The 15,152-nt window shown below is 43.0% G+C and overlaps 1 protein-coding gene across 1 annotated transcript in view; it reads left to right on the forward strand.

Annotated features, from left to right (window-relative positions):
- The first annotated feature begins 237 nt into the window (after nucleotides 1–237).
- The window catches only part of DCUN1D4 (defective in cullin neddylation 1 domain containing 4), a 75,316-nt gene continuing 60,401 nt past the window's right edge, over nucleotides 238–15,152 (forward strand). The window contains 2 exon segments of the mRNA XM_021670372.2: nucleotides 238–310; nucleotides 313–381. Coding sequence (XP_021526047.1) covers nucleotides 238–310; nucleotides 313–381 — 142 coding nt within the window.

Raw genomic sequence — 15,152 nt, forward strand, 5'->3', positions numbered from 1 at the left:
GGTCCCGAAACGTGCCGGGAGCCCCTGCCCGGGAGCCACCCCTTCCCCTCCCGGGGCCGGGGCGGGTGGTGACGCTGCGGGCGGAGTGGGGCGGGGGCGGGCGCGGGCGCGGGGGGAAGGGGCCGGCCTGCGGGGAGGGCGGAGGTGAGGGGGGTGGGGACTGGCTCTCTTTCAGTGTTGGGGGAAGGGGGGGGCGGGACGTGCGATGAAGGGCCGGGACCGGAGTGTCTGGGGTGAATGGAGGTGGAGGCGGTGTTGGGCTCTAGCGGGCTGGGCCGGGGGGTGGCACCGACGGAGAGAGGGAGGGAGCGAGCGAGCGGGGCGCAGGGGTGAGGATTTCCAAGGGGTTGAACGGTGCGGGCGGCTCTGTGAGAAAGGCGGGTGAGTGCGAGGGGGGCGCGGGGGCGGGGACAATGGGAAGAAGGGCTGGATGGCGGGGGTGGGGGGAACAATGGGGTGGGGAAATGGTGGTAGTGGCCGAGCGGGGCTGGAGGGCAGGCGAGGGGATGAGGGCTGATGTAACGGGAGAGCGAGGCGGTGGGAGGGATTGGGGTGTAATGGAGTAGTTGGGGAGTCCGGAGGGCGGTGGAAGGGTGGTGGGTAACGGAGAGTGGAGGGAGAGGAAGCTGTTGGGGTAGTGGGATGGGGCAGGTGTGGGACTGTAGGGCGATTGGGAGGAAGAGAAAAAGGTGGGGAGGATTTGGGATGGCAGAGTGGGGGCTGGGGTAGAGAAGATGAAGTGGGGGTGAGGAGCTAGTTGGGAAGGAAGGGGAGGTGGGGTGGAGTTGAGCAGAAAGAGGACTGTCATGTCCAGATTCGGTCCGGCGCCAGGTTAAGTGGGTATCAGACGGTGCTTGGGGGAGGTGCGTCTTCTCCCCGTCTTGGCAGGGTCCCTGGAGCGGGGAGCCCAGGCTTCGGGGTGCGGGAGAGGAGGGGGCGGGGCTGAGGTGGAGGGGACGGGGTAAGTGCCCCAAGGTTGGAACTGGCGCCGGTTCCCTCCGGGCAGCGGGAAGCGAGGTTATCGCTGGCGCGGGCTCCGGCTGCGGGACTAGGAGGCGGGGCAGGGGTGCGGGCTGCGGGTTTTCCGTGGCAGGAGCCGGATGGGTCGGGTCCTGAAGGCCGGGTGGGGGGCTTGGCGCAAGGGAGGTGTCGGGGTCCCCGGCAGTCCGTGGGTTTGGTAGTCTGTGACGCAGTTGTCTAATTTCTGGCCACCAGGTGTGGGGGTTGGTGCCCTGGAACCCGCTTCCCTGGAGGGAGGGCCGGGCCCGAAGCCGCGCGCAACGCCCGGGGGCGCGACTCTTCCCAGGCTTGCTGGGAGGGCGCTTGAGGGGTTTCCTTTAGGGTTTGTCTCCAGTCAACGGGTGTGAAGGGGAAAGGCGGTCCCGCGGAATTCTGGGACTTGTAGTTTCGACCGCACCGGGCCGCGGTTGGGTTGAGTGCACGTGGGTAACTGTGGAAACCAGTCCCAGCATGCAGCGCGCCCTCGGAGCCTCTCTGCTTTGCGAACTCGTGCTTTATTCCCCGGGCAGTCCCTGAGCGCTCTCTGGAGGCGCTCTAGTCCCCTGGGACGGAGCGGTTCCCCAGCCCTCACTTGGGAGAGGGAGAGCCAAGCCAGGTGCAGCGCTTTCACACTTGGGTTCTTGATCCCCAAGTGAATTTTCCCCCTGCATTGGGTGGCCTTACTTGTAGAAAAAATGCTTGGTCTTGAACCATCATGCGCACAGGTTGTGGGAAAACATTCAGGAAGCAATACAATCTGAAGCAGCCTTTAGGATGGTGTATTTAATTGTGGCATCCAGTGTATGTAAGCACTGGGTTCAAACATAGTCTTACATAAATATGGGATCACAGTGGAGGCACATGTAACCCTTGTAAAGATAATATATATGTTGGTATATCTTGGACTGTTTGAAAAAAATACCGGCTTGAAATGAATTGAGTGATGGAGGTGGTTTAATGGAGTTGAGGGTGAAAATGTGAAGGTGAGCAAAGGGAATTTGTGACATCCTCAATTTTCAAAGAAGCTTGGAAAGCAAATAAGAATAGAGGAAGATAAACTATATAAAAAGTGGAGAACCTTAAGACTTTTGTTTGCGTGTTTTGTTTTTAGCTACAGACTACAATTCCTTCTCTCCTTAATATTAGAAACCTTCCTCTCCATAAGTAGACTCCTTAAACATCACATCCTTCGCCAGTTCCCTTTACTGTTTACAGGGAAGGGACTAAAGAACCTGTAATGTAGAAGACTAAGATTAATGCAAAGATGATAGATTATTTTATGTGATATATAAGGTATTATGAAACTATTGGTAACATAGTCACTAAAGAAGAATATTGTAATTACTCTAATAATAAAAAAAATTACCAAGAAATCCTAAGATTTGGAAACCTTTTGGTGGGGTTGCAAATATACTAAACTTGCATACTTGATTGTTTGATGGTTCTTTTCATGATGTATGAAAAACTGGGCAATGTGTATGGTGTTCTTGTGTAAATCATTTATATCTATCTGTCATATTTAATCGTGTGGTGAAATATCCTGGAAACTCTTGGTAATATACAAATATGTACAAAAATGTGCATTTAATTATGGAATTTTTTCTTGCAGAGGATAAAGTGATGAGGTTGAAAAACGTGCAAGACCTATAATTGTCTTCAAGATGGTGTTTTTAAAGAAAATATGAAGCTAGTCATAGCTTTCCCTTTTTCTTTTGTTCTATTATATCCCAAAGGGCAGGTGCTTTTTATACCCATACAGCCCACTTCCCTCCATTCCCCAAAGCCCTAGGCTCCTACACAGTATCACCTTACGCTTTCTGCTCTGGTTTTTAGGTTCTTTTTTGATTTTTGGCCCTTGGGGAGGTCCTTTATTTTCTTGTGAACCTAGCTGTGCATTTAAACAGATGTTTCTTACACTTTACCCAGAATTTTTGACTGTTTTATATTAGGAAGGAGTTTTAGGTAATCTTGTCTGTAGCATTGCTGGAAAAGAAAGCCTGACTCATTTTCTCTGTCTTGGTGGACTTCTGTTCATTCACTGTCTCCTTCCTCTGTTCTTAACCTCTGTGTACCCCTACTGGCGCTTGATTATATTTTTTCAAACTTTATCATGATTTCCTTTTCTGTTTTTATGTTAAGTTGCTCCCAGAAGCTCTTCTTGGCTTATTGCCTTCTTCCTGGCTACATGTTTGCATTATTATCTCAATCATCATCATCTGCTAATTATAAGTAATAATTAACAGCTAATAATCCTGCTAACTCAGCAGTGTAAAAATCAACCTGTGAGAAACTGACCTCCTTATGATCTCTGTTATATCAGTTAGGATGCGTTTGCCAAGCTACAGTGCTCAAATTAATGGCTTAAATAATAGGGCTTATTATTGTTCGGCAGCAAGAAACCTAGAATTGATTCCAAAGCTGGCAGTGGCTTAATAATGTCATTAAGGATCTAGGCTCTTTGCATCTTTTTCTTCTTCTATTCTTAGTATTTTAGCTTTTATTTGGCATGGTTGGTTTGCCTCATGTTTGTAGTATGGTTGCTGTAGCACCAGACATCATGCCTGGGTTGGAAAGCAGGGAAGGAAGGAGCATATTTCCTTACAACTCCTTGTTAGCAGAGAGGTCTTTTGCAGAAGCTCACTTTAAAGAGTTCCATTTCAGTGTCATTGGATCGAACTGATCTCATACCACTGCTCGTTGTAAGGGAGGCTGAGACAGTGAACGTCTGGCATTTTCCAGCATCTCTTGTAGGATATGGCCTTTCCTAGTGTGGAAGAAGGGTGAGAAGATGCGCTGGGTTGGCAACTTGCAGGTTATATCCCTGAACCAGCTACTTTGGCCAGCTGTCTCTGGCTTGATCTCAACCTTTATGTTGATTTATTTTCTGCCTTATTCTGAAAGAACTAGGGGGTGACTTACTAAATATAAATAAAATCCTGTCAAGAGAAGGAAAATGTATATATAGACTTATAAGGTACACAGAAACACTTGCCATATGTTAGAAATATTTGGCTCTGAGCTTAATAGTCAAAACGAGAAGAACAAAACTAATAAATTTTTCTCATTTGGTTAATGAAACTGCAGTAATTTTAATAACCCACACTGAAATCCTGGACATTTCTTATCCTCTTCCCTGGTCAGTGGTAAGGAGAGATTGCATCTCTTCCCATGCCCGGCCTCTCTTTCCCATACCCATTGCCATGGCCTTATGGCCTATGCCTTTCTTACACTGTTATAATTACCAGCAATCCATTTTTTTCTCTCTCTCTTTCTTTCTTTTTTTTTTTTTGAGGTGGGGTCTTGCTATGTTGCCTAGGCTGGACTCGCACTCCTGGGCTCCAGGGGTCCTTCCACCGCAGTCTGAGTAGCCGGAACTATAGGTGCACACCACTGCACCCAGCTCCAGCTGCCCTCAGTGCCTCTGTTGTAGAATTTTTCTGTACTGTGCTTCCTCTCTAGCAGACTCTCTCTTTCCATGGAATCTCTGAAGCAGTGCTTCCTTCTGTTGCTCAGTTTTATGTTATATAACAATAGCTGCTTGTTTACTTCTGTTTCCCCTCCCCAATTAGTTTATTACCTTTTTGAGATCTGGGACCGTGTCTTACCTAGTATCCACTTTAGCATCTAGCATGATGCCTTGTGTGGGTCCCCAAACATATATTGAATTGAACTTAAATGGTCAACTATTGAATAATTTGTGTATTATCTAGAAAAATTAATTCTTCCTGCTGCTGTGGTTTTTCGTTATCTTTAGATTTTTCTTCAAGGAACACAAGCTTTCACCTATTCATTCTTTGCCTTTTTTAGACAAAGTCAGTTGTATGCAAACTAATATTTCTTTTTCAAATACATGCAGATAATCAGTTTTAGAGAAAGCAGCATGGAGAAATTCTCAAGGAGAGAGTAAAATGCTGGTGACGTGCTGAGGGAACAGGAGTGTTTGTGAATGTGCATACGTCCGTTTCTGGTCGCTCTCTCTCGTGTCAGCACCCTACCTTCAGAAGGTTAAGGCAGCGTTAACAGGTCTGATGTTACGGGGCCTAGATTGTTTGTCCTTTTCCTTTCTTTTTGTTTCATATCCATAGTCTGGTTCTAAGAATTTATTTCTTAAGTTAACAATATAGTAAGATTGCTGAAAGTCTTTCTTCATTTACAGTGTCAGTTGAAGTTAAAATTTACAGAGTAAAATTTTCTGTGATGAATCTGACATAAATGCTGGTAACTTTTTATAGTTGGTCAACTTGAATTGGTGTTAATTTGTCTCATAGCTTGCTTTTTTTTTTTTTTTGAAATTCACATTAGGAAAAGTACCTCTTGAGAAGTATTCTAAGCAGAACATACATTTAAAAATGTGTTTTAAGAAGGAAAACATTGAAATGCATTTTAAATAGAATTAGATATTTTAACAATTTGCATGACAGGTTTAGAGGTAGCAGAGTATCTGCTACTTCAGGTTTGAATTGCTTTTAATCAGAAAATGCTGTTAATGAGTTATGTTCAATCTAGGAAAATAGACTTGTCATTTGTAACTAATGTACTGAATAAAACACTAGATATAAAAAAGGCCCTGCCCTCCTCAAATAGCATTACCTGTGGTATGATTTATTTTAATTCTGCCTTTGAAGATTTTTTTTTCTTGTGAATGCTTTTGTTGGCCTGTATCAGTAGGATTTGCAGAGACGGGGAGTAATCCATTTGTGTCTGTAATGGACATTGTCAGTCTTGTGGGGCCCTGACTCTTGGTCTGATTGGGGAATTCTTACCCTAGCAGGCAGATCTTCTCAGACACGCTCACCTAACACTGTGAACCTGAGGCTGGAGGCAAAGGAATAAGAGGAGCCTATGTGACCATTTTCTGGGGGATGCATGGTGGTGGCTGCCGTGCTGCTTCTAGAGGCGAGGTCTAGTTGTTGCTGTGATGTGGTGCAGTCTGCTGTGTCCCCTTAGGCATTTACAGCCAGTGGGCCTAGTTCTCTGGAGATTCTGTGAACTGTCTAATAGCGCCCCCGCCCCCGACTCTTTTGTTTAAATTAGCTAGAATTAGTTTCTGATGCTCTCAACTAAGAATTCTGATACTTCAGCATCCAGACATGTCACTGTCACTGGTCGGATATGTGGTATAAGCCCTTGTGAAGGGCAGTGATGTATCTTTTTCATCCTGGCTGCTTGTGCACTCTGGTCAGAGGTGACCTAGAGGACTGGAGGAGGACACAGGCGATAGCCGCTGTGGGTGGTGGGAGCTGTCTTTGCTGGTGGTCAGGCAGGACTCAGAACCACACACTAGCCAGCCCACTGGGTCTCACGTGCCACTCTTTACTGCTGCTTTTTCCTAATTACTTCTTTGTCCCCCAAAAGTTGGGATGCCTAGGAGCGAATACATAATTCCTTGTGCATTTGTTTTGTCTCTGATGTGGGAATATTAGCTATGGAAGTGTGTGTGTGTGTGTGTGTGTGTGTGTGTTTGTTTTAGTAGAATGTTTATTTTGTTTAGCCAAAATTTTGATGTACCAAATACCTTTCTAGACAACTTCATTGAGGTATACTTTCACATATTATAAAATTGTACATTTTAAGTGTTGTTTGGTGAATTTACCACTACTAAATTAAGATATAGAACATTTTCATCACCCCAAAAGTTCCCTTGTGCTCCCTTATAGTCAGTGCTTCTCCCCCTGCCCCCCCACCACAGTTGTTGGCTTTGAACATATATCATCTTAGGCCTTCTCTATATTAGTTGATGATTTGTCGCTTTGCTGTTCCTGAGGATATTACAGTATAATAAAAGCATGATAAATTTCTTTTTTACTGAACTATTAAATCCAAAGAAAAACTATCAGTGCTATATAAGTTACAAATCTGATAAATAATACTTTGCCACACCGAAGTGTTTCGAGTTAGATGACTTGTTCTGGTGAAAGTCTTTCCAGTGGATGGCTATTCTGGCTTCTCTGTGGCCTGCAGACATGCAGTGCTAGGGTTTTCTCTGTGGATGTCATGATGTCTTTTAACTGTTATCTGGGTCAGGTTGGGAGGCAGGAAAGCCAAAATGACTGGATTCAAATCCTTGCTCTGTCATCTCCTGGTGGAGGGACTGGAGGGGAGTTACCCAGCTGCTGTGTGTGCACTTCAGAGCCCTCACTTGTAAAAATTACCTATTGCAGGCTGTGGAGTTGTTGAGTCACCAAATGTTTATTGGGCACCTACTGTGTGCCAGGCCCTGCTCTTCATCTTTCATGAAGTTTTCATTCTAGCATAGGGGAGGGGACAGATAATAACAAGTAAATTATGTAGTATGTCTGATGGTGAGAGAAAAACAGAATAGGGTAGGGGTGCATGCAGGCACTCCTGTGTGTGGGCATGGGGTGGGGTGGAGGGTATTAATAGCGGAGTCGGGAAAGGCTTCTCTAAGGAGGTTTTAAGCTAAGCCCTGTTGGAGGTGAGGGGCTGTTCCAGGCAGAGAGAACACAAATGCAGAGGCTCGGAGTGGGAGCAGGCCTGTATTTGAGGAACAGCAGAGGCTGGCATGCTTGGAGTAGAGTTGTGGGAGTGGGTGGGGGGAAGAAAGTAGGAGGCGAGATCATAAATGGTCCCAAGGATTAAATGAGATGAAACACATAAAATGTTTTTGTTGCTTGTAATTACTGCGTGATGACAGTCTTCTAGGTAGGCTTTAAAAAAGAACCCTTGAGGAGAAAAGAGGTTATAAGAACAGAACCAAGTGAGGCGTTCCCTCAGCCATTCAACAAACATTCAAGGTGTTTCTTGCTGCCAGGTGCTGCTGTCACAGACAGGACTTGTGTTTGGTGGGGGTGGTACCTGGGCTTCAGGAGCTTCCTTCAGGGAGTTCAGTGTGGAGACAGAAGGAATGTATGCATGGGACAATGCCTGCTAGGTTAGAATGGATGTGCGCGAGGGGCTTTGAGAACATGTGTGGAAGGGTTAGCAGTTGTCACGTGAGTAGCTTTTGAAGTTGGATCACATGAAGAACAGGATCTGTGTGCTTGTGCAGGTGGCGCATGGGGTCAGGTGGAGGTGCTTTCCAAGCCCAGCGACAGCATGGTGGGGACAGAGAAATGTGGCAGGAGAGTGGGTATTTAGTAGGCTAGAGTGGAGGGGAAGGTGAGGTGCAGGGCTAGGCAGGAGCTGGTGGCAGGGGTGGGGTGGAGGGCGGTGGGAAGGCCTTAAAAGAGGCACCAGGGAGAGAGTATGAGTGGAAAGGAAACCAGAGAAGGAAAGAGAAGTCTGAGGTGGGGCATAGTGAGGGAGGAGGAGCAAAGGGGAATGGGGAGGGACTAACATGAATTCAGTGATGATCTTGGATTTGCTTCAACTGCTTTGCCTGCATTAACTCATTTAATCCTCACAGCAACCCTCAGTAGGTTAGGGACTGTTTTGGTCCCCATTTCACATATGAGGAAGCTGAGGTGTGGAAAAGTTAATTCACCTTCTCAAGACCACACAGCTTACAGGTGGTGAATTGAGATTCTAACTCAAGCATTCTGATTCCATGGTCTTGGTGACCCTCTACTGCCGTTGAAATCATTCTTAACATTTTATTTGTGCTTTTCGTTGAACCCTGATTGGAACACTGAATGTATATTGGAATTATTATTATTTTTTGTTCTTGTCACTGGCCTATGAATGATGATGACAGAGCCATTTGATGTGATTATCTCTTGGTTCTTTTCTTCTTGGAATGAGTCCTGGCAGGATCAGGATCTGGGATTTCCGAATCCCTTCTTTCCTACTCTTCTTCATCACCTTTCATTTCTGCCTGTTTGCTACAATGAGAATAGGCATTTTAAAACTGATTTTAAGTGGGAAACTGAAGAATTGTGGCAAAGTATTTGCATTCTCTTTCTTAACTAATGAAATGGTCATTTTTAGTCTTCTTAGATTTTATTTAAATAGACTTGTTATTTTTAAATATAGGAGATCTCAGCGACATTGCAGCAAAACTAGAAAACAACTTAGTGGAGCTACTAACATTTTTGAAATTATTTTTCTCCTTTTTTTTTGTAGATTAGGGTAAGTTTAATGTCTTATTCTACATAGGCAATTCCCAAAATTAAAGCACAGATCACTTCTTAATGACTAAACAGGAAACTGGGGATAGTTATTACTTTCAAGTCCAATGGCTAGTAAATTAGTTTTAAACACCATCACCTTGTGATTTCTTTTGCTCTGTCTTTTTGCAGTTCTAGGTAATTCCCAAAATTAAAGCACAGATCACTTGTTAATGACTAATTAGACAGGAAACTGGTGATAGTTGTTACATTCAAGTCCAATGGCTAGTGAATTAGTAGTTTTAAACACCATCACCTTGTGATCTCTTTTGCCCTTTTTGCAGTTCTAGGTTCAGTCTTTTAGGTTCTAAGAATAACAGGGATAAAAATAATTAACCTTGATTGGTACATAATATGGACCAGCACTATGCTAAGTACTTGACATGCACCATCTCATTTAATAATCCTCACAATAGCCTGGCAAAGAGGGTTCTGTTATTTCTGTTTATGGATGAAGACGTGGTAACAGTGAAGTTTGGAAGCATATACAGGGTCACTCAGTTAGGACTCAGTTGGAGTTAAGATTCCAACCCGGGTCTTTCTGTTGTCAGAGCTGATTGACCAAAGTCTGGGCTCATTTAACTTTAGTGAGATGAAAAGAGTTTTACTCTGAGATACCCAGTGATTCTGTGTTCTTCAGTGGACAGTACAGATTATTTATGCTCACCTTCAATGGGTAGGTGGGGTAAAGAGAATATATCTAGGGCCCTTTGTACTGTATCATATTGGGAGTACAGCCAGACTGGGTATCCTGAAGTGACCGAGTCCCTTGGGATAGCACCAGCAGGCACAGGCAGTGTGGTGGGTGATGGGTGGATGCTGCCTCCCTTGGGCGGATGGTTTCTTCTCCCAGCCCCTTTTATGGGTCCTGTGAGAGGAAGAAAAAGCCAGCAGCAGCAGTATGCTTGGATGGCTTTAACTTTGGATCTGTGTTCAATGAAAATGCTGAGTCACTCACAATGACCTACTCCCTTATCAATTTTCTCCCTTGGCTTTTGTGCCATGTAAATAGCAAATATTTATTGATGAGGAGAATGAAGTTAATTAACACCTTCCTCACCTGTTAGTTCTTTTGGTTTTAACCCTGCTTTTCAGCTCTGTAGTCTTTTCCCTTGACCTCGGCCTTTTCTTCTTGTGCTGATGGGGTATGGTGAATGAGTTATATTCCTGTCTAGCGGTGCTGAGGTTGTTCCAGGAGTGGATTGGTTACTGGGAGGCCAGGATTGAACTGAGAGTGGGGGGTAGAACCTACTTCTCTGGTTGCACATTAGAATCACCTGGGCTGCTTGAGAAACGTGGTGCCCCACAGCCATTTTTATTCAATTGATCTGGATTGGGGCCCTGGTATTGGTGTTTTTCAAATTTCTTAGGTGATTCCACTGTGCAGCCAATGATTTCATTTAAATATTAATAGCTTAATTAGGAAGCTGGGTTTAGTTTGGGCTGTGGGGATGGGGCTCAAAAGATGCAGCGGTTCCCCCATGGGCCCTGCACTGGGCAGATCACACAGACCCTTCCTGCTTGCTTATGACATAATAGCCAACACTTCGTAGTGCTTCCTCAGTGCCATGCACTGTTTGAAGTACAGTGCAGCTTTAACTCATTTAATCCTCACGATATCCTTATGAAGCAGGCACTGTGATTATCCATTTTGTAGAAAAAGAAATTCCTGCTTGTAGCCATGAAGGACATGTAGTATGAAACTGACCCATAAACCTAGCTTTTGGTTTTTCCTAGGTTTACAGTATAGAACACATTTCACATCTTTGTGTTTTAATAATTTAGCCTCAAATGTGAATATATTTGTTTTTACAAATGAAACTGAGACCTGTGCCATGTCATATAGCTAATGACTATCAGTATACAGAGTTGTAAATTGGTATTGTAAATCATTTAAAACACTACTTTTTAATGGTTTTGACATAGATTTTACTTTATGGTGCATGCTATATTTTGGGTTATTTGAGTTATAACTCATTTTTAATGTGATCTTTTTTACTTAAAATTGCATTTTGTACTTTTTAAAAACATGTACTATGATCTTTGAGTGCATATTAGATCTTCACTGACTTGTGATGTGGCCTGCCTCTTCACATTCTGGCTACTGTAACCCTTCAGGGTACTAAGCAAAACTAATAGCAGCATTTGAAGCATGCTCAAGTCCTGCCATCATAAAACCCAAAGTCAGCACTCCTTCAAAGCCACATGCATTTCTAGTCTCCCCTTTACTGCCAGCTTATTCAACAAGTTTTCTTTGCTTGACATAGTCTCTGTTTTCTTCATCTCTTGTATGATCCTCAGCCCACTTTGTTCTGGTCTCAGTTCTATCACAGCAATCTTCTCTGAGGTCATGGAGTAACCTCCCTGTTGCTAAATTTAGTGACTATTTTAAAAGCATTTATTCCCCTATTTATTGGTACCTGCCTTGTGCTAGGCTTGTGCTGTTGTAGGTACAGGTTAAATATCCTTTATCTGAAATTCTGAAACCCCAAATGCTCCAAAATCTGAAACTTTTTGAGTGCTGACATGACACTTAGAGGAAATGTTCATTGTAACATTTCAGATTTTTGATTAGGGATGCTCAACTCGTAAGTAAAATACAAACAACACTACCTGAAGAAATCTGAAATCTGAAATGCTCTGGTCCCAAGCATTTCTGATAAGGGATACTCTAAAATGCGTTGGGATAGAGTGGTGAATAAAGCAAAAGGAAGTCCCCCTCCTCATGGAGCTTGGGCTCTAGGAAGAGTGACAAAGACATAAATAAATTTATTATATAATGTCAGGATCATGAAAGGCCTCATATTGTATGACTCCACTGATATAAAATGTCTAAATAGGGAAATCTGTAGAGACAGAAAGTAGAATAGTGGTTGCCTAGGGCTGAAGAGGGGTGAAGGGAGAAATAGGGAATGACTGCTAATGAAAAAGGTTTTATAATTAGACTGTGGGGATGTTTGCACAACTCTGAATATACTGAAACCATTGAATTGTACACTATACTGAATGACTTGCATGCTATGTGAATTATATTTCAACAAACCTGTTAATAGTAGGAAGTGGTAAGTGCTGTGAAAAAAATCCAAATCCACTGGGAGATGGAGGTACTGTTTTGGATAAAGAAGTTGCATGAGACATCTCTGATGAGTGACATTTAAATAGATATTTCAGGAAAGACAGCTGCTGGGCCTGTGAACATCAAGGGTCATGGAGGCTGAGGGCACATAAATGCAAAGGCCCTGAGGTAGAAATTCATTTGAATATTCATGAATTCAAGTTGGAATGGAGTGAGGAAAGATAATGGAATAGGTTGACTTAGATCAGATCATGCAGAGCCTTGTGAGGACTAGAATTTTTTTTCTTTTATGCTGCAGTAACAAATCCAGCATCTCAGTGATTGAAGTAAAAGCATGTCCTTTGAGGGTTGGGAGTGGTCTCTGCTCCACATCGTTGACATTCTCATCCCTACTCTATCTGAAACCCATGGGAAAGAGGGCACGTGTTTCTAGAAGGAAGGAAACAAGGCAAATCTGAACAGTGGCTCCCAACCGCAGTGCACCCTTGGCTTTCACAATTTCTGTTTTCTTTTCTCATATCATGTGGTAAAATTGACTTTTCAGGAGGCTGAGCCATGTGACCCATGGCTTGGAACACCCTTAAGCATACCCTGGTAAATCCCAGTTAGAGAGACAGATCCCTGCACTTCAGTCGTGTTCTTGTTCTGTCCCAGAGACATTAAGATGAGTGCTGAGGTTAGATGGTAACCTTTAATTTTGCCCAATTTTGTTTTGCTTTTTTGGCAATAACATGGTCATTATTTTGCCCTTTCCTTCTGCCACCTTTACAGGTTTATTTCATCATCTTTGTCATCAAAAAGTATTTATTAAGAGCATAATATTATTTAAAACTTTTATGCTTGACCGAATTGTTTACTGATTGGCCAGCTGGGGTTTAATATTGAAATACGTTGAGTTTTAATATTGAAATGACTCTTTAGTGACCAGAATAGTGAATTGTGCTTAAAAATAGAAATTCAACACTGGCGTTAAATCTTTTCTGAACCATTATTTCCCTGGGGAGAAAAATGGTGAATTGTTTTAGATTCAGCCAGTTTTAAAATATTTTTCTGTAATAGTAGATTATTTTAAGTTTGCGTGCTTGCTTATTGACAGCTTTGGGTTGGAAATGCTGCTGCTTTTTTCTCATTATGGAGTGTGAAGATAGATTGGTATTTTTGCTTTGATTGGAAATAAGCTAGAATGGAAGAAGTAGCCTTAGATTAAGAGTTAGAAGATACAAATTTTGCCCAGCTTGGCCATGGCTAGCTCTCTGACTCTGCTCAAACTAATAAAATGATAATGGACAAAAGAACATGAGCCATTGAACACCTTACTCACTCTCATCTCCCATGTGCAAGCCTATTAGTTTTTCCTTACACTGCAGTCACATTTTATATAGAGGTTGATTCTTACCTTTGCATAGTCTCGTGCCCCAGTTGGAAATACAGATCCTTAGGAGATTAAAGTTAAACTCTCAAGCAGGATTCACAAGTTCTACCCTATGTAAGCTGAAGATCATTGGTATTAAAAATACCATTGGAAACACTTGGGGAAGATTCCCCTTTGGAGGCTGTCTCAGAAGAATCCAGCACAGCCCATTCCTACTTCCAGCATTGGAACAGATCGCTGGCTCTCCATTTGAGCACCAGTTGAAGCATCTGGCTTGAATGTAGGGACCATGTTTTATGAAAAATACATCTCTTTAAATACTATACCATGTTGTGAGATGCACAAAATCTGATTGGTACGTGGAAACTGAGACCAACGGGTGACTATTCATGTGTCATGTCTCATGTTCATTAAGTAGAAGTGAGGGTGGGCAGTTACTGGGACAATGACATTTCATTTTGTCTTGCTTCCTCCTTTTTTTTTTTTTTTTTGACCAAATGAGAAAAGTTGAATTTGTGTGAGCTAAATGTCTATTTTCTGCATCTCCAGTGTACTCAGGATCTCTCCTCTCCACTTTTACAGCCACTGTCTAACTTAAGGCGTTAGTCCTTTCCCACCTCAGTCACTTCTAGTCATCTCCATAAATGGCCACTCTAAATCCAGGTCACCTATCATCCTTGCTGCACACTTGTCCTAGACTGATCTTTCTAAATAACTCTCCTGATCAGAACACTTTCCTGGCACCAAGACACTCACAGGAGTGCTTCTGAGACTTCCCACCAATGGTTTCCTATGCAGAGTTTGGTGGAATAAGTTGTCCCAGGGTCCTGGGAGCACAGCTTGGTGTGGTGAAATTTTTTTAAAGTCTTTTGTCATAATTATGTTTGTTTCCATGTAAGACTGCCATATTATTGTTGATTAGAATTGATGCTACTGGAATGTGCCATGCTTATCATTATGTTTGCATAGTCTGTGGTGTCCCAGTTGGAAATACAGATCCTTAGGAGATTAAATCTAAACTCTCAGTCAGGATTCACAAGTTCTTCATTTTCTGATCTTTGCCTTCCTGTTGAGTCTCCTCTTAACCATGATGCTTCTCACATTTGAAGATCACTTGAAGTGCCCTGAATGTATTGAATTTAAGCCTTGGTGCCTTTGTATCTGCATCTATTCATTTGTTGAGTATTTATTGAGCACCTAATATGTGCCAGGTACTGTTCTGGATATTAATATCAAAGGATACAGCAATGGGCAAGATTTAAGTCTTGGCCTTTGTGAAGCTTACATTCTAATGGGAGAGGACAATGACAAATATGTAATGTCAGATGGTATTAATGCTGTAAAGAAAAGCAAAGCATGGTAAGATGATAGAGTGAAGAGGGGGCTCTGTTGGTCTGGCAAGGTTATGTAAGGAGGCAATTTTTAAGAATTTTATTCTTAATTGACAAATAATTGTATATATGGAGTACAATGTGATGTTTTGATATATGTATAATTGTGGAATGATCAAATCAGGCTAATCAACATATCCATCATAGGTGATATTTAAGTGGCAACCTGATGAAGTATGAGAGCAACCATGTTATTATTAGGGGGAAGAGGGCTCATGGTAAAGAGAACAGCACAGTGCAAAGGCCCT

Source organism: Aotus nancymaae, unplaced genomic scaffold (genome assembly GCF_030222135.1).
Source record: "Aotus nancymaae isolate 86718 unplaced genomic scaffold, 86718_ANA_hifiasm-v0.15.2.pri h1tg000006l, whole genome shotgun sequence".
In the NCBI taxonomy this organism is placed as follows: Eukaryota; Metazoa; Chordata; class Mammalia; order Primates; family Aotidae; genus Aotus; species Aotus nancymaae.